Source organism: Ceratotherium simum, chromosome 20, assembly GCF_057802395.1.
Source record: "Ceratotherium simum simum isolate JZ-2026a chromosome 20, ASM5780239v1, whole genome shotgun sequence".
Classification (NCBI taxonomy): Eukaryota; Metazoa; Chordata; class Mammalia; order Perissodactyla; family Rhinocerotidae; genus Ceratotherium; species Ceratotherium simum.
The window spans coordinates 15,114,985-15,140,759 of record NC_141919.1 but is presented as its reverse complement, the minus strand read 5'-3'; the positions used below and the strand labels follow the sequence as shown (position 1 = coordinate 15,140,759).

Below are 25,775 nucleotides of genomic sequence, written 5' to 3'. Positions count from 1 at the left end.
AGTTTTGGGAGAAAGGTTGTGACGGGTGCAGGACTTGGATGAAAATAGAAATGGTCAGCCTTGATAATCCAAATTGGAACATGTGTGCAATGGCACTTTTATATCTTCCATGACACCTAAACACAATGTTTTGAACAAGGTCAATTCTAAACAAACATTAAATTGATCCGTCTAGTCCAAACTTCTTATTTTTTGTACAAGGGAAATGAGGTTAACAGAATTGCTCGATTTTATATATTAATTATTTTTATCTTTCAGTTCCTCCAGTTGACATTGATTAGTGGCTTCTCCCCTGCTGTCTCAACTCATCTCTTACCCAGTTTACTTCTCATTCCTCAGGACTGGGTTTAACCTGGGTGAAATAAGGACGTGGTGTTTTTCCCTCCCTTAGCTTCTGAGAGAAGTCCCCCTACCTTTGATCTTTCGTGGAAGGGATACTGTGGGACATGGAAAGGTCAACGTGTGAAGAATTAAAGACATGTTGAGCCACAGGATGATTCACACCATATGCTGTTGATTTCAAAAAACCATCCTGAAAATTCTTCCTTCAGGAAATTAAACTTACCATCTGCATTTCTTATAAATCTAAAAAGTCCATGTATGTAAATTTTATACATTTCTCATTGATCAACCACTTTATGTCTTACTTCACCTTTTATTATAATCTCTGTTTTACCTATGTATATTTCCAATGCAGGAGAAATACAGGGAAATATCCAAAATATTTGGGATACAATTATTGTGAGAAGTGAATACCTAGGACAGGACAGTCTTGGGTTTTTTGCAAGCTGAGTTAAAGTAACTTAATTGAGGGGCTTTAAAGTTCTAGAACTGACCATCTTGAAGGAAGGGCCACATAAGAAGGATTTGATAGACATAAAGAATTCTAAATATTGGGGTCAGCATCTTAGTCCTGATATTTGTAAACTATTCTTATCTTCTTTGTTTTGTTTTAATTAAGAACACATTTCAGTATAAAATGTTCCATTATAACATCTACCAAGGGCTACGTTCAGCTGTATGAAATGTTGCGGTGGGCGGGGGCACAAGTGCATTTGGTTATGGAGGTAAAATAGCAGAGGTCATAGCAACTCTTTCCTTTTAGGAGAGTTTTGTTTATTTCAATTAGAGCTTAGAAAGCACATGCACAAATAGTGAGAATACAGGCATATGTGCCCAGATTCTGTATAATTACAGGGGTAAAGAAGGAGCTATCTCACAGACCCTTCCGTTCACACACTTGTCAAGTTTCTTGTGTATTGTAATGGTGTAGTTTGGGCTTAGAATTTTGCTGAGATTCCTGGCATGAATGGTTGGGATGTACAGCACGAGGAGGGTGAGAAGAATTAAAATGTAATCAGGGAGGAGAGCTGAAAAGAAGGTTTGTGAGGTAAAAACAGCACACATTTCCACTGGAGGCCGAGCGGACAGAGAAGGGATGTACTGTCCTGCATTATTCCCTATAGTGAAATAATTGTAACCAGACCCACAGAGCAGTTACCACGGGCCTTCTGCCAGGACTGTGCATGAAAATAGCTTTGTTATGTCTGCATACACACAGACAATACACTGTGTCCTCTAGCACTTTTCAAGTTCAAATTATGTAGAAGCCAACTTTCACTGGACTCAGTTTTGTACCTTAACTAGTGGTTAATTGTTTAAAACCATGCAGCTTCCAAAGGTGTCCTTTATTCCTGGAAAAGCCCTGGTCAACAGCATCATTCACCTTATATTATCTTGAGATTTTCCATCCCCTTCCTGAGATGAGGAAACTAAGAAGCTTGATGGATAGTTGAGTTGCCCAGAGACTGAACTGAGGAGAGAGAAGTTATTAGGTGATTGTTAACCTGCCTCTTCTGCTTAGCTGTATTTTTAAAGATGGATTATTCACTGAACGTATTTTACTCTTATTACTGTAATAATAAAGATTGTTTCTTAAGAAGAGATCAAGTATCATTTTCAAGTGTCATATGTTAGAAATGTCTCATGTTATGTATATCCAATTTGTGATTTGACCTAAGCAGTAACACTTAAAGCTTGAGAGTAGGGAAGGCCTTTACAGTATCTTCTGGGATTTGACTAATTTCAGAGCAATTATATCATTATCTGTGATATGCCATCCTCTCCACCACATTGACAAGAATCTTGTCTCAGAGGACACTCTGCCTGAGAATTCGATAAACAATGATACCACTCAGATAATACAAGGTAGGAAGCTTCTCCCAGTGTAAGCCCAGAAAAAATAAATAAAATAAATAAGTGTTCTTCTGAAGGCATTTTGCAAGGAAACTTCGAATCTCATCTCATTTTTCTCATCTCTGAAAGGTGTATAAAGAGAATATGGGTGTTGCTAACATAGACCTTAGATGGAAGCATTTGTTCATCCAACAGACTTGTATTAATGGTCTACTAATTGTCAGTTCCTGTGCTAGGCATTGTGAATTGAAGGGTGGATTGACAGACATGGAACTTTCATCCTATTTGGCAAGGCAATCTATAAAAAAACAAATGATAAGTACTAAGAACAACATAAATAGAGTAGAGTAATGGAAAGAAATTTGATGTAGGAACTGTTTTATATAGAGCAGTAAAGGAAGGACCTCTTGGAGGAGATGACATTTTTGCTGAGACCTGACCTATGAGAAGGAGCCTGCCTTGTAGAGAACTGGACTGAGCCTCCCAGGGAGAGGGAGGAGCAGGTTGGGGAGACCATGTAGTTGGAACAAGGTTACTGGGTTTGAGAAATAGGTAGATATGTGTGGCTGGTGTGAGTTGAGGGGTTGGAAAAGTCCAGGTCACAGAGGGCATCATGGTAAGTAAGCATGATTGAGAACTAGGGAGTCTTTTAAGGAGGGAGACATGATTTGATTAATTTTTTTAAAGAGCATTTCAGCTTCTCCTTGGAGAAGTGCTGGTGTGGGAGCAAGGCAGGTAAACCATTTGGCAGCTGTTACCGTAGTTCAGGAGAGATTAGGGCAGCCTGGTCAAGGTGATGGTAATGGGAATAGAGAGAAGGGGTTATATCTGATGTGCATTTTGTAGGTAGAGCAAACAGGGAATGAATTAGATGATGTGTTCTGGGGGAAAGGAAAACCTCAAGGCTGAGTTCTAGTTTCTTAGCTGAGCTCTTGAGTGGATTGTGTACCATTTATTGAAATAAATACCCTTTATTTTTCCCATGGGATCCAGAGAATTAGAAGAAGCACAAATACCCAGTGGAATAAGATCCCTGGGCCTACAGGTCTTGCAACAAGACCTGTAGCAATTTTCTCCCGCAATTACTGTCTGTGCTTTGGTGCATGAGCTCCCCTAGCAGTTTATTAATTGATCCTTAGAAAATGCTTTTCACTGAGATCATGATTGCTATAAATGACTGAGACAATTTACATTTTTAAAAAGAGAGAATAAAGAATATGGATTTATTTACATTATAAATTGCTCATCTATTGCCATGTCCTTTAATTTAAATAGGGTGTTCATAGCAAATTAACTTTTATACAGTTACCCCATAAGATTGCTTAGAAAATGTACTAATATATTAGTGGATTTACAAGAAGTATGTAAAATTTAGTATTTAAATTTAGTCTCTTGAGGGTTTGTGGATTTTATTCATTGCCAGGAAATTTTTGTTCTTGATAGTGTCTATGGTAACACCCCAAATACTATCAAATATAATTTTCCTTGCTAGGAATAAGAGAAGCTGACTTTTTTTTCATGGTCCATTATAGTTTCATACCATGGTCTGCTACTTAGTCACTTTAATCAAAAAATATTTCAGTACATTCTGCAAAATGACTTCTTATATGGCTTCATCAAATATCACTATTTTTGTATGGGAAGATTCTCAGATATATTCCTAAGCTGTATATTGAAACCCAGTTAAAATTCAAGCTTATTTTTATGCCAAATGTTCTTGGGCTGAGTTTTGAATCAATCTTGCCTATGCCCACATTGTCTTGACCTATAATTTTTTACTTCTAGGACATTTTTCTGTCAATTGTTTAGAAGAGCATAATTGTTCCTGTTAACACTAGTACCTAGTATTTGTACTTAGCTGATTCCAGCATTCTTTTCCCTCTCTCTTTTTAAATAATTTTAATTGTAATACGTTTTGCCATCAGTAGGCAAGAAAAGTAAATAAGAGAAATATGAATGACAGATTGAAAAGCATGTCATTTCGTTAGCAGATAAGATTTATTCATCCTGACGTCAACAAGTCAGTTGATGTGTCAAAAGCTCAAAGCAACATATTCATAGTGAGATAAACTGTGATACCTGGAATAGAACATACAACCCCAAAAGAAAGACATTTTGTGTTGAGAAGATGGGCTTGTTTCTCACCATCTTTTCTCTATTCGTGATGATCCTGAATCTTATTGAGCAACCATATGTGTAACTAAGGTGAAGTAAAGTTTTATGTTCTTTGCATATCCAGAAAAACAATGACTCTGCAAAGCCTGGTAGTGTCATTCTCACCAGTCAAGATCATAACGCATCTGACTGCGACATACTGTGTATGAGACAAAAGAATCTTCTTGTCGTTGGCCCCAGTTGAGTGTGGAAATAGCGCATAAGAGTGCAAAAAGGTAAAATAAAGAATAAAATGATGAAAGATAAAAACAGCAGTCTCAGTGTTCATTGACTGCTTACTCTATGCCAGAACCGAGCTGAGTGCTTTCCTCGGTTATCTCATTTTATCCTCAAAGCAGCACTATAAGGTGGGCATTATTGCCATATTTCGGGTGTGGAAAGTGAGGCTGAGAAATTTGCACAGGTTGTAAGGGATAGATCTGAAGCTGAACTCAAGGCAGTGTAATGCCAGAGCCAACCATCACTCTGCATCATCTTTCTGGTATTTTTGGGGGTTTTTTGTGTGTGTGTGTGTGTGTGTGTGTGTGTGTGAGGAAGATTAGCCCTGGGCTAACATCTGTGCCAGTCTTCCTCTGTTTTGTATGTGGGCCGCCACCACAGCGTGGCTGACAAGTGGTGTAGGTCCATGCCTGGGATATGAACCTGCAAACCCCAGCCGCTAAAGCAGAGCATGCCGAACTTAACCACTAGGCCATGGGGCAGGCCCCTGTCTTTCTGTTTTAAGAGCTTTAACCAGATGTGGTTAACTACAAATGCTATGAAGTAGAAGTATAAGGGCTTTGAGTATGGAGAAGGGTGACAAGACTTTGAACAGGATGATTTAGGAAGATTTTACAGAGAAGAGGGATTTGAGCTATACTTTCAAGATTATTTTTTCAGCTTTAATGTGCATAGGAGTCATACAAAATCTTGATTAAAAATGCAGATTTCGAAGCCCTCAAAAGAATTTGGGTGATTCAATTGCAAATGGCCCATAGATCACAATTTTTAAAAAAACAAACACTAGACGGTAAACTGTCTTGAAAGTGACTATGCTTCAGTAGCCGCAGCCCCAAGAGCAATGTTTGGCACATAGCAGGCAATCAGATATTTGTGTAATGAATGAATGGAGAGAAGGAACTCTCCCTTTGGTTATTCGAAAGAATGGAGAGTTATCTATTCAGGTGTCTGTGGTGAGTAAGCTATAGTGCCAACAACTTTAGTCTTAACTCTAAGTGTTGATTGATTTATTCAAGAAATAATTATTGTCTTGCTTGTTACCATCATTTCTTTATTTTGAAATAGACATTTTTTTTCACATCTCTGAAATTGTAATACATCTGACAGTCATAGTTGCCATCTTTAGCGTCATAGTTTTGATGTAATTCAGTATGTGCCTGGCATTAAGATCTAGAATACATCTATGAGCAAAACATGCATGTTCCATGCCAGAGCTGCCAGGAGTGGTAGACCAGGTTAAGCACAAATGTGTGTGATGTTTGAATCTGGCTCTGATAGAGCACACATGCCAGTTAAGGGAGGCGTAGACTGAAGATAATTACACCTGGTGTCACGTGCTATGAAAGAAAAGAGAAAACAAAGGATGATATTGTGATAGAAAGGGATGGTAGGGAAAGGTAGAAAAAGGTGAATAATAGCAAATAAGGAAAGGATGAGGCCAGCCCATCAGTGAGAGGATAGCTTTTTTGCTGAGACTGGAGTCATAGAAGTAGTCCAACTTATACTTGGTTCTTAAGTTTTTACTGAGTTATTGTTTGATCACTACATTAACCAAGTTTCACTTTTTTCATCCAGTAGTGCTTGCAATTATGACCAAGCCTTAGGTAATAGAAGGCCAAATGAGAAGGAGGAAAGCCTGAATGATCCATAGTTTGTTTTTTTATTCCTATGACAGATTTAGAAATGTGCCCATATATGATTGAAATCTGGTTGGGCATCACCTCAAAGATGAAAATTGTTCATCCACTCAGACAGGATACAATAGAAACCTTATTTTTCTATCTTTAGTGGGCAATCTAGTTTATCTGAAAAACTCGGTAAACAGCCAGGAGAGGAGGAAAGAGAATTAGAGTGAAATTTAAGATAGGCTCTCAGAGGAGCCTGCTGGTTATTTACTTCTGGAAACCTTTACAGCTGACTTGAAAGAATGTTGTGGAGAGCTTCCAGGAGAGAGCATGATATGGGAGTGATTGTATTAGGCTGAATTCTGATTCGTTGCTTTGAATTTAGGTGCCGTTGGAGTTGACATCGAATAGCCTCATTTTATGTAGCAGATGTATTCAATTTTATAATTTTCATTGTGCTAAAACTCTGAATTACATGTGATACCTTACCTGGAATATGAAATAATTGTTATCAGTTTGTCTGAGAAACCATAACGTTGGAAGGTTGCCCAGAGACCATCTGGTCTGTAGAGATGCTGTTTAGTGAGAGTGTTCAAGGATCACCAGGCAAAGGGAAATAATAATGGTAATGTGATGTAGGTTATTTTAAAACTAAAGGATATTTTGTAGTTTAAAAAAATTTTTTAAGTGACTTATTTGGAAATTATATATTATTTTGGTATAAAATTTTCTTCATTGTATGAAATGATGCTGTCCTTTTTTGGATAAGTTAAAAGCTACCGATCATCTACTGATTTCTAAATTAAAAAGCAATGTGCTAGTCTTTGAAAACCAGAAGTTTAAGAGCCTTTTTTATCCTAGTGGTGCTTGCAAACAACCCACTGATTCCGTTTGTCACTAACTTTTTGGAAGTGAATGCATTTTAACACTGAAAGATCCTAGGAAGAGCAATCCCATTGCCACCAATATTGTTAGCAATAGAAGCTTTTTTTTTTTTTTTTTGGCTGAGGGAGGTTAGCCCTGAGCTAACATCTGTGCCAATCTTCCTCTACTTTATATGTGGGTTGCCACCACAGCATGGCCAACGAGTGGTGTAGGTCCGTGCCTGGGATCCAAACCCATGAACCCAGGCTGCTGAAGCGGGCATGCTGAACTTTTAACCACTACACCACAGGGTCTGCCCTAGAACCATTTTTAAAATTAGATTATCACTGGAATAATACATAGATTTTGTAAAAACTATATATATAAATCATGCAGAAATATATAAAAAATTGAAAGTCTCCCTGCACAACCAACTTTCAGCGACTGTTTTATGCTTGAACATTCTGTGCAATAACTCCTGATGCTGTGATGGCGGTTCCAAGTATTCTTAACATATACGATGTATTTATCGTGAAAATATTTCCTACTTTATTGTCTTTAGTCTGCATGTTGCTTTCCCTTCAGATCCTGTCATTTGTTTTATCATCCTTCTCCCATTAATTTTTTATCATACTTTTTAACCAAATAATGCTTTATCTGATCTGCAACCAAGAGAACTTAGATTAAGGGAGGTTTCAGGTCTTTGTGGCTGCCATCTCTGTTCACTTGGTGGAAATTGTGTGTTGAAATTCCTGAATTGTAAGAAGTATTATTCAAATTGAGTTTCAGAAACGTGTTGCCAAGTCACTCAAAAGGGTAGTGCTGCTGTGACTGCTCTGCAAAGCGCCTGTGAATCTTGTATGTTGTTAATATTTTCCTTATTGGGATATTAAATGCTCAATATATTACTTCTTGACCATGGTTATTAAAATCTTTTATCAATTTGTCATTTGCTTTCAAGTTTTCTTCATACTGTTTTGACAGAGAGATTTTTCTTTATTTTTAAATTATTTAGTCAAATATACATGTCCTTTTTAAGTTCTTCATTTAGTCATACCTCATCTTCTGGGACCTCCTGGAGAATTTTATGAATGCTGATGAAAGCTCTGTGTGCTTCCCCCTAAAATGAGCCCGAATACACATATGGCAGGGATTTGCTGTACCGTAGAGTAATCCATGGACCCCAGATTAGAAAGTCCTTTCCTATCTCAAAATCTATTAATTACCAATTTATATTTTCATCTAGCGTTTTCTTGTTTCATATTTTATTGTTAATGTCTAACCAACTAGAATTTATTTTGGTTCAGTGTGAGGGTCTAAATCGAATTTTTATGGGGGTCCCATTTGCCCAATGTCATTTAAGTGATCCATCTCCTCCCAAAATAATTTGTTTTGCATTCTTTAAGTTGTTGCATTTATGAAGGTCTCTTTAGAGTTTTCTGTACTATTATTCTGTCCATTGTTTTAACATTACGGTATCACTCCATTTTTCAAACATTTTCTTAAACATTCTTACCTGTTAGTTTTTCCAGATAAAATTTAGAACCATTTTGCCGTGTTCCAAAACCAATCCCATTGATAATTTATGACACTTGTATGAATCTTGGCTTCTTTATATAACAGTTGGTTTTTCCATTCAAGAAAATCTGTCTCTGAATTATTCAGATCTTCCTTTTATTGTCAAAATAAAGCTTTAGGTGTGTCTTTAGTTCAAAACTTTTTGATTTCAATTTATTTTTTGGAATAGTAAATATCTGTTTATTTTGCGGTTACCATTGTACCTTTAACTGGTTATTGCGCATTTATAACAGAGCTGTGGTTTTTGTATGTTTTTCTTATCTCTAGCCTCTTTAACTCATGTTGTGTTATAACTCATTACCTTGTTTGTTTTTTGGAATCTATACATGGCACCTGACAATAGTAACACTTGTCTCTGTTTATCTGAGTATTTTTCTTGTTTGTTCTTATTGGAGGGTGGTACAAATTGGTCATTATAAGTTCAGGTTTTGGAGTCAGGCTGACTTCAGTTTCCATCCTGTCTCTACACCATTCCTACGTGGGTGGCCTTGAACAAGTGAAATTATGTTTCTTAATCTTGTTGAGTTTCAGTTTCTTCATCTGAAATTTGGGGTAATAACCTAGATCAACAATTGTTGCTAGGATTAAATAAATTTGGACATATGGAATGTATTAAAAATATGGAAGCTGATATCATCACAATTAATATTATTTCTATGATATTAGCTAACCATTCTAAACTATTAAATATCAAAAATGACAGTGAGGTTTCACGTCTAGGTCCTGATTTTCTCTGGATTCTTTTTTTTTTTATCTTTTGTTTCACTCTTTGTTAATGTTTGCTTTTCTTCATTGAGGCTATGCAGCATTTTTGGTTTTATAAAGGTTTTGTTGAGAACGGGATTTGGGTGTTTGTCAGTATCTGTTGAGATTAATATATAGTTTCTCATACTAGAATCGTTGATATGATTTATTAGAATAATAGATCTCTTAATATTCTCTGCTTATAGTCATGAATTAAATTTATTTCTTTAATATGCTATTGGTTTAGTTTTAGAATATTTTATTTATGCCTTTGTGTTTATTTTTATTGAGTGCGATTTATAGTTTCTTTCACTGAATGTGAACATGTGTGTGTTTGTTCTATATTATTGTTACAGCAGCTAGCTAACATTAAGTGTGTACTTACGGCAGATAAACAGAATCTTTTAAATTCTTCTTTATGATTTATTTCATTTATTCCTCAGATATAAGGTAGCACAGGTAATAAATGAAGAGTCAGACTTTCTAACTCAGATTGGTTTCACCTTGAAATTAGCCTCTGTCGCTGCCAGTTTTGGTATCAAGTGACGGTTAAATTCACAAAATAAATTGTGAAAATTTGCAGCTTTTCTTTTCTCTGGAGACACTTGGAATCACTGTCCTTGTAAGTTTGAAGGAAACCGTCTGGGGGTAATTCTTTGATAAATTTTTAATTTTTTTCATTTATATTCTCCAGAACCATGTCTAGTTCATAAGATTTTCAAATTTATTGGCCAGTTATTATATATAGTTATATATATAACTGTAATGTAGTTATATATATAACTGTAATATAATTGTATATAATACAATTATTATGTAGTTATATAGATATAGATTAGATATAGGTTTCCTAATACTATAAAAATCCCTTGTATTGCCTTATTATTTAGCATTTATTTTACTAGTATTTTCTTTTTATTTTCTTTATTAGATTTTGTTGGATTTTTTTCCCAAAAGGCCAGTTCTTGGATTTGTTGCTCAGTATTGCTGTTTTTCCTTTGTCCTTTTTTTATTTCATTAATATCCTTCCTGCTTTCCTGAGGCTCACTCTTTGTTTTTTTATAAATCTTATTGGTTGAGTCATGGTTCATTTATTTTTCCTTTTATGTTAATACAGTTTTTTAAAGGTGCACATTTACCTCTGAACACACTTTTGGCTGACTGTCATGATTTTCTTTCTTTTTTTTTTTTTTTGTGAGGAAGACCAGCCCTAAGCTAACATCTATTGCCAATCCTCCTGCTTTTTTCTCCCTTTTTCTCCCCAAAGCACCAGTAGATAGTTGTATGTCGTAGTTGCACATCCTTCTAGTTGCTGTATGTGGGACACCACCTCAGCATGGCCGGACAAGCAGTGCGTCAGTGCATGCCTGGGATCCGAACCCGGGCCGCCAGTAGGGGAGCATGCGCACTTAACTGCTAAGCCACGGGGCCGGCCCCTGTCATGATTTTCTAATGATGTCTGGCTTCTTGGATAGAATGATGATTGAGAATCATACTTTTAAGTGTTTAACAAACTTTGTCTCTAATGAGATATATTATTAACTTTTTTTTTTCACTGCATTTTGGTGAGATAATAAGGTCAGATAATCACCCACACTAGTGGTTTGTGAGGTATTGTTTTTCCCTAGGGCAATTGTTGAGATTTCTTTTTGGACCCATGTATCTTCGCCTTTTCTTTCAAAACTCTTGATCCATGAATTCTTAAGAAAAAAATTACTCTTTGTAGGGCATATATTTTGATATTATTAAATTATATATGTTATATAAACAAATCTTCTTTCTCCTAAAATAAATGGATTAAATTATCTGGATACTAGTGTGGTTTCATCAGTTACTTCTTTTTCTTAAAGTCCTTGGTCCATACATTTTGATGCACAAGTTTCATGCTGTGAGATATTTATTATAGACAGCATCTTATCTTTCAGCTAAACAGTACTTCTTTGTCCTCTTCAGTATTTTTTGTTTAAAATGTCTAAGATGTTACATTGTTTGCAAGTAATTTTGCCAGAGAAAAATCTCTGCACGTTCTTTAATTTTTAGTTTTTGTATGTCATGTTTTTAGGTAAAAAGTTCATTTTTAAATAATTTTAATAATTTTCAAATGTTCATTTTTTTAAGTAAACAAAGCCGAGATTTAAAAATAAATATATCTTATAATAAGGGAGTTATCCCCTTTGACTCCTTGCTGTAGAAACTTGGCTTACATTTATTTTACTGCTTTCCTCTATACTCATGTCTCCATCTTTAATACCATAATCAAGATTTGCGCAACAGACTATTTTAGTTAACTTGTTTCTTAGCATTATTTTTCTTTTTTTTCTTTTCAGAAGAATTGTGTTAAAACAATTATTAAGTCTTAAATCTATGTTTATTTTAGAGCCATCAATAGGTCTTTTGTTAACAACTACACATTCTAAGGTTTTTAGTTTTGTGTGTTTGTCTTCTGCATTTACTCATGGAGGACAGGAGCTTAGTATAAAATTCTTGAGTTCGTTTTTCAACAGCTTTAACTGTTCTCCATTGTCTGCTGAAATTAGCTTTGCAGAGGAGGTCTTTAGACAGAAATCATGTTTTGTTTTTTTAAATCCTGAATACCGGCTTTTAGAATATTTTTTCTTTGTATTTGTAATGAAAATATATATATTTAAGGATGAGTTTAGGAGGTGCAACTCTTAATATTTCCTGAAACACATTGAGTCCTTCCAGCCTACCTTGGACATTTTTAGTCAAATGTGATTTTGATTCCTGGCAAAATCTACCATGAGACTTCCAAGCTTGGGCCCTGGAGTCTGAGAGATGTAGCTTCAAAGCCCCTTCTGGTTCTCACTGTTCTGCGACTTTGGGAAAGATATTTAACCTTTCTCAGCTTCAGTGTCCGCGTCTATAAAGGGGGTAATAATGTGGTCTCCCTCGTGGGGTTGCGTCATGTGCATTGAGTGCAGTAATGTGCGTGAAGCACAGTAGAGCACCTGGTGAGTAGATGGAGAAGACCCAGTAAACGGTAGTCCTCAGAGGAAGGCAAAGCTGGTATCCTCAAGTGGGTTTCTGTTTTCTATCCTCCAAATTGAGCATCTTGTCTTTCCTCATCATCTCTTCATTATTTTGCTAAAAAATATACAGGAAGTTCTCACATTCGTATTCAGCATCGTTAGCTCAGTTTTCCACAAGATTAATTCCACAATATCCTTTTTGATTGACTCCCTCCAATGCAGACTTCCTTTGGCTGATTCTACTGTATGTTCCTTTTTTCTGCACTGTCTTTCCCGTGATTCCGTATTATTGTTGTTTTTCTTCTCTGCTCTCTTCTCTTTTCCTTTCTCATCCCTTTTTTTCTCTTGTACTTTCCTCTTATGTTTCTTTTACTGTTTTTTCTTTTTCCTTCCTCTTTTTCTTCCTTTGTTTTCCATTCTTGGCTTTTTTTTTTTTAAATTATTCATCCTCAATGAGAAACTCTGGCTTCAGAAAGGGGGTGATGCTGTTCCTGCTCACATCCTAGCACAGACCTGCTCCAATCTGCCATTGAAGGGTGGAGTGATGGGCAAACCCCCCATCAACTCTGAGATCTGGGCAGATATCCTTCCAAAGTGAGTATGCTGGGTGAGGACAGGATCTTTCTAATCCTTCTGTAGCAACTGGGGGCTGCCGGCCAGTCTCTATGAGCACTGCTGACCTGACTTCCCCTCGTGGCCCTTCCTCCAGTCCAAGATGTGGTGCTGGAGTGGGTCAGAGTCAGGGCTTTGGGGTCAGACTCCCTGCGGCCTGTTTTAGTTCTTGCTAATCATGTGACCCCGAGCAGCATCATTCACCTTTCTGTGCTTTGATGTCCTTATTTTGGTAATGAAAGTAATAATAGTACCTGTCTCCCAGGATTTTCATGAGATATCAATGAAAATAATGAATATGGAGCACTTTTCACAGTGTCCCTGGCACACAGTGAGCACTCAATAAATGTTGGCTAACACTCTGTACTTTTGGAGATACATCTTTCAGGAATTATATTCAGTAGCAAGAAAGTGTGGCTGGTACAACAGGAAATCCACAAGTCAAGATGTTTGTTCAGAAGCTCAAGGCTACCAAGGCCAAAGATGTGGTTCTCTTGGTCTTTTCTTAATGGCTGCTGCAGCTCCAGCCATCATATCCACAATGAAATAAAAGTAGGAAGGATGGAATGAAAGAGGAATAGGGAATGCCTATAGCAGGAAAGCAAAGGCTTTCTCAGAAATGCCCAGTACATTCTCTCCTCATTAGTCAGAACTCTATCTCATGTGCACCTTTCACTATTAGGGAGTCTGGGAGACACAATTTTGACATCCCAACATATAGAGTAGGGGAGGCAATGAAAAGAAAGTTGGAATTTACCCCCTATTTCCTGCCATAGTTTCTGGAAGTTGAGACTGAAAATAGGGACAGGAGAGATATCAAAGTTAATACTTGGGCTACCTGGAAAATAAAAAGGAGAATTTGCCTAGTAGAGAATTATGTGCCTACTTCTTTAGCCCATGAATATCTTGGGTCTTTAATTCAGGAGATATATGGGGAAATAAGGCTTAGGTTTGGGGGTTTTTTTGTTACTTTTTCCCCCCTACGTTCCTTTAGGTGATAAGCCAGCTTTGCTTTCTTAATATGAAGTATGGGAAAGTTAAAAATTATTTTTCTCATTCCAGTCACACCGGCTATAGAGTTATTTGAAATACCTCCAAAATTTTTCTAATAGATTTCTGTTAGTCTTAGTTGATCTTTCTTGTGTCTGTGTGCAGGGTGTAAGGTTTTTGAAAAATATTTTTTGTTACTACTTATGTGTAATAATTAGACTGCTAGGAGTTGGCATAATAAACCAGGAGTTTCTAAAATGGAATAACATTTAACATTCTAGAATCCAAAATGCTTAATGATTTTCATTAAATTTTAAAATTAAGGCTGAACATTGAAAATCCTTGTTTAAAATATACTTCTTTGATAAGCATGTAGAAAAGCATCATTTTAATTCTTTGTATTTAACAGGAAAAGAATAATCAGAGAAAAATGTATAATTTAGAATAATAGTAATAATAGAGACACAACCATTTTTGTTACCTGTCCAAGGTTCAACTGCTGGCTTTTGAGGTGAGAACTCTGCAAATCCCTGAACAGTGTAGACAAGTTTCAAAAACACTTCAGTCTGGTGGTTTGGTTAAGTGAATAAGTGTGCTCGCAGCCTCCGTTCTAACATTTGGTACTATAAATCACTCCGATAGCAAACCAAAGAACATTTCACTATCCTCTGCAACATCCCATCAATGACCACCCATCGAAAGGGAGGATCTTCCACAAATGGAGAGAGAGGATTTGTTACAATCACAGAGGTACAAACAGTTCCTGCCTCAGCCAGTCAGCTTGCTGATTACACCATCAGCTTGTTGAAGCCGGATCTTTTCGACAGATCTTAGAGCATTATTATTTCACTAAGCAGAATTATATATGCTAGTATAAATTCAGAGGGTGGTCTTTCTGATTGCTGGGAAAAAAGACCAGGCAGGGTTCTGCTCTGTTATACACGGGGTCGGAATGGACAACAAAAAAGAGTTTATGTAGCAAAGTATCTCAAGGAAATGGTTGTTGAGCTTGCAAACAAAATATCATTTGTTTGTAAGGCTGCGGAAAAGTTGGTTGATGTCTTTTAGGTGTAATGACAAATCCTGCAAATAAGCCAGGATTTTTCTTTGTCAAGTAGGAGCTATCTTCTTAAGTGTGTTTAGAGACTAATTTCTGTGCCTTTGGTTTATACTAAAGTCAGGGAATCCGTGAGTGGTTTCACAAGAGAGTGTAATAAAAATTTGACTTGGGTGGTCCCAAACCAATTTTCTCTTTTCTTTTTTCTTTCCTGCTTTGGTTCAGGTGTAATGGATCATAAGTAGTTGTTGAGGTGATACCAATACAAGTCACATTTCTAAATCTGGAGGTATTATTAACTGTGTTTTCTATTATTACAACCCAATTTAGGCCTGGAACTTTTGAATTAATGTAGAACACAAAACAAAACAAATGCACTCCCATTATCGATATACAATCTCCCTCAGTATCCGCTGGGGGGATTGGTTCCAGGACCCACCGTGGATACCAAAATCCTCAGATGCTCAAATCCCTTAGTCGGCTCTTCATATCCATGGGTTCTGCATCCGTGGATCCAGAGGACCGACTGTACTGCTCGCAGTGGGACTGACAATCTGATGATCTTTTCAGAGTGTTATTACCTGACAAAGAAAATTGGTTTCCTTTGGTGGATGGTTGGTATTTTATTCCTGAATCATCATTGGCATGCACTGGCTACAATTAGAGGAATGTTTTTACCATTCAACTTTCTGCCTCATCTTTGGTGTTCCAGCTCACAGTGAATCCTTTCCCATAATTGCTGACTTATTTAATATCTGTACAATGACATTAATTTTGTGGCTACTTATTATCATTTCTATTTTACGCAATCTTAAGAAACAGAAAAGGACCCTGGTTTTGTCTTGGATTTTTTGTTGACTCTTTAGTAAGTTGGATGTTTGGATGATTGCTGATTGGTCACGTAATTTCCCCATAGGTCTGGTCCATGTAATCGCTCATCATTGTATTAGATGGGGTCACTCTTGTATTTAAGGAAGATTGCCCTGTTTAGGGAACAGTTTTCATTATCTGGCTTTGCTGTTGCTCTTATTCTTGATAAATTCTGTTTCTGTAATAAGATGTGTATCTGTTGTCCCTTTTATCAGTTGCCACTAAACTGCCTGTGATGATTGGTCCATCTGGAGGGTTAGAGCCCCAGTGAATGATTGTATATCCTAGTTGTAAGGCCTTCTAGTTCTTCTGTGTGAGCTGCCACCACAGCATGGCAACTGACGGACGGGTGGTGTGGTTCCATGACCAGGAAACGAACCCAGGCCGCCGAAGCAGTGAGAGTGCCAAGCTTTAACCACTAGGCCATCAGGGGTGGCGGCTCTCTTTTTTCTTTTTAATAAATGCAGGTGAGTCAGTCACTGAAGATTCAACATTGGTCCTTGTTTTTAAGGACCACCAAGTACAGATATATTTCAGACATTCACATGTGTACAGAATTATCTGGGAGAACTCTTGGGGAGAAATTTTTTTCTTTTAATTTTAAGTGCTAGCATTTGCACTTAGAATCCCAATAAGAAGCACTAGACGAAATGTCTCTCTCGGGATAGATCCTACTTCTTCTAAACCTACTGTTGGGCCCATGAAATACTTTGAACTGTTCAGAACAAAAATGTAATACGAACACCAGGTAGTGGTAGTGTCATTAATTATCCTGTTTTTGCAGCTGGAAACTAGACCTTTTAGGATGAGGTCCAGCTGAGGTTTCCTGACTGGAGCAGAGTTACCTAACCAGGGTGTAAACCACATCAAAATGTGAGCATGTCAGGCAGGTGACAAACTCGTAACAATAAAGTTATGAAATAATATAATAATTAATAGTATAAGTATAAAATATTATTAAAAATAATATGATTTTCCTAGTTTGATATCTTTCCACTTACCTTTGATAGAGTATGCTGAAGTTAGGCCTTTGGAACCAAATTAAGACTCAAGAATCTCCTGCATTCTGTGGTAAACAAAAATCAGCCAACTGAGTTGAGAGACAGTGTGTGTACACAAATTGTGTGACCATGAGGACATGACATGCCACACTTGGCTTCCTGATCCAGTTGTCAAAGAACCCCCTGACAAACCGCTGTGTGTATGTCCGTCTCACCTTTGTGGGTCCATCAGGAGATGGTGTAAACAGTGATAGCATATGTTCTGCAGCCAAGTGCAACCGGTTTGAATTGTAGCTCTACCACTAACCACCTGTACGTACTTGAGTTCTTGTGTGTAACTCAAAGCCTCAGTTTTGTCATCTATGAAATGGGAATAAAGATATTACTCATATCTTACGAATTTTAAGATTACACAGTCATAACGCATGTACAACATGCAGTGCCTGGTTCTGGCCAAGTGCTCACTGAACATTGGTTGTTACTACAAAGTCATTAAAGAATGCAAAACTTCCTAACAAGAAAAGATGACATATACAGAAGCATGTGTATTTTGTTGCCTTGAAAGGTCATAGATAGCTAGCCATCATCTTGCAGGCATTTATAAATGTTACCCTGTTAATGTATATTGTTGTTCAAGGGTGTAATGGTCAGTAGTTCGGGAAGAAACCTGAGGGATGTGTGGCATACGTCTCTGTGGCTTATTACGAGATCAGTGGTCACCAGGCTCAGAGTTGAGAGAAACTACTATTCTTCTCCAGGTCGGTTAGACTTTTGGCCTTTTGTTTATCATTTGCCCCAAAGCTCTTGGTGCTCAGTCTTCCTGTGCTTGGAGGTGAGATGGGTCCTGGTTTTCAGAGGCTATTGAAGTGTGGGTCCAGGGTATTTGGCAGGAGAGGGTAAGTTTTAGGGGGTCCTACATTACCGCTGTGGACTGTGGAGTTCCAACACAGGACACTCAGTCTTCCCTTCTCTACTTACACGCTGTGTATGGTTTACCAGATGTTTGATCGTTGGACTTCTTGTATGTCATCTCTGTGAGCATAAATAAAAATAGGTTGTAAAATGTGAATCAGACTTCCCCATAAGCAAAAGTCCTTCAGGACATTAACAGATTAACCTATGGCTGTTTCCTGAGTTACCTTCCCACAGGTAGAAACATCACTGATTCAAAATCTACCTCACTTTATTTTGGTGAAATTCAGGAAATTTTGAAATTAAATCATTTCTAAAGTTGTGCATTATCAAACGTCAGAGTAAAATTATCTGAATGCCTCCCTCCTTCCATGTGTAGTTCCAATTTCCTGAAGTTAATTTCTTCCTCCTAATTGCTCCTAAACACTCAAAGAACTAGTTTTTGCAACTAACTCAGCATGAGAGCAAGTAACTCTTATTTCTTCGGGCTGGGTTGAATGCAGGACGCATCCTGAATCTGCCTGAATACAACAGCTTAAGGTACAAGATAAATGTCCTCTATTCTGTTATTATTATTATATTTATAGTGCTAAGGTTCACTAGAGAAATGGTCTCCCGGTGGTCAGAACCTTGTGCTGGATATTTCTGAAGGAATTTTGCCTTGGTGATAGATAACATGAGAAACTTGTTTCATTTCTTGTCTTTTTTTCCCCTAAAGGGTAATATTTAAAACGTGAAAGTTTTAACTGTGTTAAATGTTATTTTAAAAATCACTAGGTTGATGTAGACATATTTATCAAATCTAAGTGTACTTTTAGGTATCTTGCTGTTTGTTCATGAAAAAACAAAAACATGTATGTTCATTTGAGAGGATTCTGCTTTACCCTAAAAAAGTGGCTGGAATGTCTTTCCAGACTAAGATTTTTGTGGTTGCTTTTGCCTTTCACCCAAAAAACTACAGTGGGAAAGAGAAAAGAGATTAGATTCACAGCTCAGGCAGAGCTAGAACATCTTGTATTGAAATAAACATTCAGAATTGTCGCTTGACTTGTTTCCTAATTTTCCTGACCATAGTGCATTGAGTTTACTGAATTATTATGTGGATTCAGTATTAGTCAGCCAAGGGCTAAATCATGCTATTTGTCTTAGAAGCAAAACTTCCCTGCCTCCTGGGATCCATCACACAACCTCCCTCCCTTTCTTCAGGGTTTCATGCCTTCTCAGACATTGGTTCCTAACGCGTGTTATATCAAAACAAAAATAATTCTGTTTTCATATTTTTAAAATTCATGTGGTTGGGTTTTAATTTCCTTAGTATAAGTTCTTTTGTTAATGCAATCGTACGAAATAGTCTAAATCCAATCTTGCTCCCTCTGAAAACTTTGAAAATGGTAGTAATGTCTCTCCTTTTATTTTTAATCTGCAGGCATAACAAAAAAGTATCAGAACTCTGTAGCACTTTTCTCTCCCCATCTTCTTCGTTTCCAAGCCACCAAATAGGAGCTGCGGCTCGTAATTTAGCAAAATGTTGTACTGCCTACCACTTCTTAATGGTTTATTTTGTACGAGGAACTAGGTTAAGTACTTGGCATTACTTTGATTCATGCGGTACAAGGAAGTAAAGTAGATATTAGCATCCACATTCTAAGTGGGGAAACTGTGACTTTGAGAAGTCAATTTCACATAGGTAGAAAATGAAGGAGCCAGATTCTGATCACTGGGCCCCCTCTCGTTAGGAGACCACCCTCAAAAACACGTATGTGGCGAGTGTGATGGGAAGATGTAGTATAAAGTGAAGCAATGTGCAGCTCCATCATTGAAAATTAGCTACAATTAAGGTACCAGGCTCTCACTCTGCCTGGGAGATGCAAGTGTCCATATGTGCGCATATGAGGGGACACAAGAACTACCACATGCCCCTGTCGCGCCTTGGAAGGTAGCAAGTCATTGTCTCCCCTCCTCCAAGTGTTCTGACCCCTCCTTTGCAATTGTCTTTCTAAAATAAACATGGCAGCAGAGAAACAAAGAAAATAACTGCACAAACTGCATGATAACTGCCATATTTCCTAGTTAAGTCAGACTCACACCATACATTCAAGACTGAATTGAATAAGTATCCTGATTAGAATTTCCTGCACGTCCTGAGTCAAATGCCTTCCGGTATATACGTATTCTTTGAAAGAGAACAAAAGTCTGTATATGTATTTGAATTTGTTTCTGTATGCTTATGATTAGTATTGCAGTTGTTCAATGAAAATATCTCGTGTTCAGTAGTTTCTTTGTGCTCTTCAGTGCTAACAGCCACAAGAAATAGGTATCTAATAATTTAATATAAAAGCTACTTACTGCAAGTTAAGAAAACTCCCATAGCTGTCTGTACCTTGGAGCCCAGCTTTGGGCTCTCTGCCATATTCTTTTCCTAAAATGGGAAAGATGGGGCCTCGGTTTCAGTTGAGACTTTTTCCATATCCTACACATACATGCAGAATGCTAAACATTGCTAAGTTCTTTGTTAAATTACAAATCAGTTGCCTGGCTATACAACTGAACAAGGAATATTCCAGAGGCCTTCGGTGTTGACTTTAGCTTATTGTAATTTTCCAACAGTGACGTGAGCTTTTACGCAAAGGTCGACAGAGCCAGAATTGGGAGCCATCTTGTTGAGGAAACTGGAAATCTTCACCCTTTTAAAAACTAAGTTACACTGACTAATATCACATGATTTCTTAAATTTAAGGTCACATTTTCTGCCTCCCTCAGACTAATGTCACTTCTCCACGTTGAGAACAAGAGCGGCATTTGGCATTTGTTTATCCCAAACCCAAATCGCTGACCCTATGTTTTTAGTACTTTGCCATTTTGCTTTCGCTTTTTTAATTTGCTTGTGACTCTCTGCTTCCCCCATCTTTTTTTTTTTGGTACAATGATTCTTACCTTGTCTTTCCCCAGTCCGTTTCTGACCTGGAGAGACGTGCAGCATGTTATTGTCAGGACTTCCCGTGCAGGACATTTGAACGCTAATGACTGGAAAACCAATGCTGCTGGTTTTAAGGGTGAGAACTTCTTTCATATTCTGTCACAGGCAAAATATTTTTATTTTTCCCCCATTTTAAATGGAGAGCAGGAAATAGAAGCCCTCAAAAGAAACTTTAGATTTTGTGCTCACACACGAAGAGCTTGATCTTTTAGTAAATAAAAGGCAGATTCTTTTTTTTAAATTAAAACAACACATATAAGGCAGATTTCCTTGGCTTCCCGTATCATAGGTCAATTTCTTAAAAGGTAACCAACCTCCAAGTGTAGCCGACCTATGGGCGTCCTAATTAGTTTACTATGTGCTGTCATTGATTATCTGAGTGGTATTTGTAACAATGCATTTAAAAATTCCTCACCTTCTATAGTGATTCCTTCCACTTAAATAATCGGTATATTTTTTTCACTTGAGTATAGCGCTGTCAGTTGCTAGGCCATGCTTTCTATACATTTTGGTTTTTGTTTTTTTTTTTAAACTTCCACAAACAGAAAAACAGGCATAATTCTAAGACATTACTTGATATAAACTAAGTTCTTATGAACCTTTGTAATGCGCAGTCTTTATGCCATTGTGCACAGTATATAGTAAGTGCCAACTATATTTCCCATGGCTGAGAGAGATTATAGTTCCCTCAGACTGTCTTACTAACAGTAGCCATTTTGTTTGTTGCCATCCATAACATATGTGATAATAAAAAGAAAATAAATATATAAAGCAGATGTCCTAAAGGTAGTATATTTACTCAGATTTCATATGTCTATTAATTTAAGTTACAACTAAGATTACTTTTTTGTCATATCTGCGGAGTTAAATTTACTCTCAAATAATCTTAGTATCATCATATATCCCCATGGATGAAAACCAGTATCCCAGAGCATAGGGAATATCTACTTAAAAATTGAGGTTCTGGCTCTCAGATCATTGGTAACATGCTGAATGATCCTGGGCAAGTCGTGCATTTTTTATGGGCCTTAAGTTCCCCAACTTAAACATTTTAGAAGCTGAGTAATATTATCTACATATGATATCTTACATATGATTTTAATATATCCTTAGTGAATTATATCCAATGTATGTAAATATTCATATGGGAAATGTAAAATGTAATATAAAAAATTATTTGCAAATAGCTTATTATAGTCTCATGCTTAGCCAAAAGCTATAAATATACCAGGTAACCAGCACCATATAAAATAGTTCTTTGATTAACATCTTCACTAAAGACTTCATTTCATGCAAATATCCCTCTGCTTTTGGGTATTATCAACACCTTTCCATGCTCATGAACTATATAATGCAGCAGTGTTCAATGAGCTTTTAATCGAAACAATTGTAAATACCTGTTGGGATCACATTTTCTGAAGCCCAAATCAAGACACTTGATCCCAAAATAGCAATTGTTATGTGTGGCATCAAAAATACTTGAAATTTCAGTTCTAGAAAATCTAGGATGTAATTTGCCATATGTATGTTTCATTTTGATTAGTTTGCATATGCTCCCCACCTCCTCCCATGAGGCTTTGGGGTTTGGGGGGAGGGGAGGAAGGGAACAAAACATAACCTTGGCCGGTTCAACACTGCAATGAACTTCTTAGTAGAATGTTCACAGACTAAGTACATTGACCTCCATGAAGTTGAGGAATCAACTTTAACCCAAATAAAAGTCTTAGTTTTACTTATTCCCTTTTGGCAACTTGAAAAGAGCAAATGGTTCTAATAAAAAACGCAACTCTTTTGAAAACCTCTGTTGGTTTTGGAGAGGGGGGAACAGAGGATTTAAACTAAATCGCCAGATCCAAACCTGAGTCCGAAGGGGGCTGTACACTGCTTCTGGCAAGGGGGAAAGAGCATTTTACTATTGCACGTGGCAATATTTAGTATAATATTTCACTCTTCTCTTAGATTGCTGCCAAGAGTAACAATTAAAGTTCGCTTTTTCATAGATGAATTACCCTGAACCGTCTGGACTCCCAGTGGAATTGTTTTGTAATTTTGTCGATGGCAAGCCCCATATTTCATCTAAACATGATCATAATAAGAAGAATTTTTTAAAAAAGAGTTTTCTTCCCTACTCTAAGCATTACCATCCCCTCCCTAGTGTCCCACAAATAAAAGTGATTAAGGCAGAGGCTAGCAGGAGAAGCGATGTGCTTTGGGGAAGGAGAGGAAGCAGGTCACTGGGACTGTGAGAAGGACGGGCTGACTTTTTATGAAATAAGAACCGAACGAACAAAAAATAGCTAATGTTTGGAAGAGGTTCATGCAATGAGAGCTCAGCGAGAGCTCGTATTTTAAATTAGGTCAGCCAGCTTTTGCAGGCCTTGCTTAGCAGGAACACATGGCCAAACGTTTCTCCTTAGACGGGAGAAAACGGAAGTTGCCTGCAAACAGAAGCATGTAGCTCCGGGTGCTCTCTTCCCAGGCGCCTCGGTCTTAATGCTGAGTGAGATGGACGCGTGAAAGGAATCTGAAAACACCTGTACTTCCCTGGGCTTGCTTTTGTGCCCTAATGTTGAGCAACGTTAACTTGTTTGAAGATTATTTTTAAAAAAAGAGAGAATGATTTCACGAATTGCTTAGTACGTACTCTTCTGCAGTGGGGATAATTTCTTTCTCATCAGGTAAAGCAGAAGCAGCTCAGAGTAGCAACCCATTCAGTTTAGGGGTCTCAGCATCAACAGACTCGATAGTCTTAGTTATCACTGATAACTTCAGAGAAGCCAACACCCTAAAGAACAGTCTCTCACCAAACCCTGCAAACTCCATTTCACACAACGTCCTTACATTTCTTCAGACATACCCATATATAGTACATCCTAGGCAGAGAACAGAGCCAGATGATGTATAAACTAGACTGGGATGGGCCTCTCTTCAAGGCAGACTTGACCACTCTTACCCACATGTGTTACGGACTGAAAAATGGAAGAGATTCCCTCCAGAAGCAGTTGCTGGCTTCCTGTTGACTGGCATGGACCGGCTTTCATTCAGGCTAGGAGGTTGGCCTGGAAAAACTAAAGAATGTGGCTCTCTACTGACTCATCTCTGTGTTTCTCTGAGAGTAGGATTACCCTGGAGTTGCATACTAATGAGCTGGGTGCAGAGAACTTTCTTCTTTCTCTGCTCTCATTATAGTAGAACTTTATAAACGATCATATAGTGAGATCAGCTCACAGTGAAGGGAGCCCCAAAGCTGGAAGCTTTCCTCAACATTTTTATGCTAATAGTTCCTTAATTTTTAACAATATTAATTGAACTAAGATTATTCTATCCTGCTGCTTCTTAAATAATAATAATAGTAATCTCTTATAGTATAGTTAAAATGTCTTTTGCAGAAGATTCATTTTTCAAAATAAACGTAGTCCAATGAATACATACCTATGGAAACTGACTAAACATTATTTTGATTGTTCTTTGTGTGAATAATCCTGGCTAAATTTCAGACAACACCTTTTAACTTTAAACTTCCTCCACAGATAGTTTCTTTAAAAATAAGGAGAATAAATATCATGCACCTATCAAACCATCTACTTAAGATTATGCATGAGAATAGGAAAGTATTCGTATGAGACCAGATGAACAGATGAGGTATTTGCCTTTAGAGAAGTAAAATCCAAATTCCAATATTTTACTGCTGACCAGCATTTGCAATGCCAGGAGACGACTTTGGCATTAAATTATTTGGGGTTTTTTCAGTATTATTTCTTTCTCCTTTGATCCCTTCCCTTACTTCTCATGAAAAGTCTTTTCTATTTTTTCCTTTTCTAGTCTTTTTACTATCCCCTCATGCTCCTTAAAATGTACAAATCAGCTGTGGAAGTGAGGGCTTTTGCCATCTGGGTGGTTTTCTTCGCGGAATTTAATTTATGCAGTCTCTTCATTTGTTTATTCACAAATATTTCCTGAGCGCCTTCAGCATGCCAGCCCAGTAGATGTTGAAGTGCACCCAAAAAGTGGAAGTGGAAGGAAATGTCAGGGGCCCCATGGCATTGCCTAGGTTGATCTGGCCACGGTATGATTTACATACAAAACAGAAATTTACCCTGCACCTTTTTTTTCCCTTCAGTCAAGCCCAAACCATCTGCTAGGTCATGTTTATAAAAGTGTCAGTGATACTTCTCTCATCATCTAAAATACAGCCTAAGCTTGGCAGCAGAAGGCATCTAATGGAGAGAATGTCTATTGTGGTGTGTCACGTGTATTTTGACCAGCTCTGTGTGTGCATATAGAATATGTGGACCACAGAGCCGTGCTCAGCACTGTAATTCTACATTGCCATGCTCAGGACTGTAATTCTGCATTCTTCTAGACTCTGTGGCTCAGATCATTTCAAGAAGAGCTTAGCTCTTTATCATCCCCTCCCTTCTACTGCTTTAATCTGAGGAACCTGCAAATCCACCACCCCTCTCTCCCCGGTCACCTGGGCTGTGTTGGCTGATTCTTTCCCCCCAGCCGTTATCTCTGGTTTGTGGATGCAGCTATAAGTATAATTGAATGCATGCAACATCGGTGCTTTAGTTTTTTTCAAAGTGTCTGTATTTGGATTATATGACTGTATACAGTTAAACTCTTAAATCTAGGAAGAGGAATAGACATCAGATAATAAATTAGGACCTTCTGTCATCTTTACTAGGCGAAAGAATGAAAAAAATGTCATTGAAAATCAAAAATGACAACTAAGTGAGCGAGGTTACCACGCCTTCCATTTCACTGCCCTCCCAGACTATGTAAGTCTCTTTTTTTCTACCAGCATGTTGCTGAAACCTCCCCATCCCCACTGACTCTTTCTTTGACCACAACTAAACTACTAGATTTTTTTTTTTTAATTTCTAACTGATTTCCCACCGTGGGGAAAACAATTGACAGTCTAACATGACTTCTTAGCCTCTGAGGCCTTAACTTTTAATAACC

General features: G+C 37.5%; 1 protein-coding gene across 5 annotated transcripts in view; it reads left to right on the top strand.

The window, feature by feature from the left end:
- Positions 1 to 25,775, top strand: part of PCSK5 (proprotein convertase subtilisin/kexin type 5) — a 442,283-nt gene that overhangs the window by 189,721 nt on the left and 226,787 nt on the right. For all 5 annotated transcript variants that reach the window (XM_087444465.1, XM_014794699.2, XM_087444466.1 and 2 more), the window contains exon 10: positions 20,783 to 20,886. In XM_087444465.1, the coding sequence (XP_087300591.1) occupies positions 20,783 to 20,886 (104 nt within the window). The remainder of the gene's footprint in view (positions 1 to 20,782; positions 20,887 to 25,775) is intronic.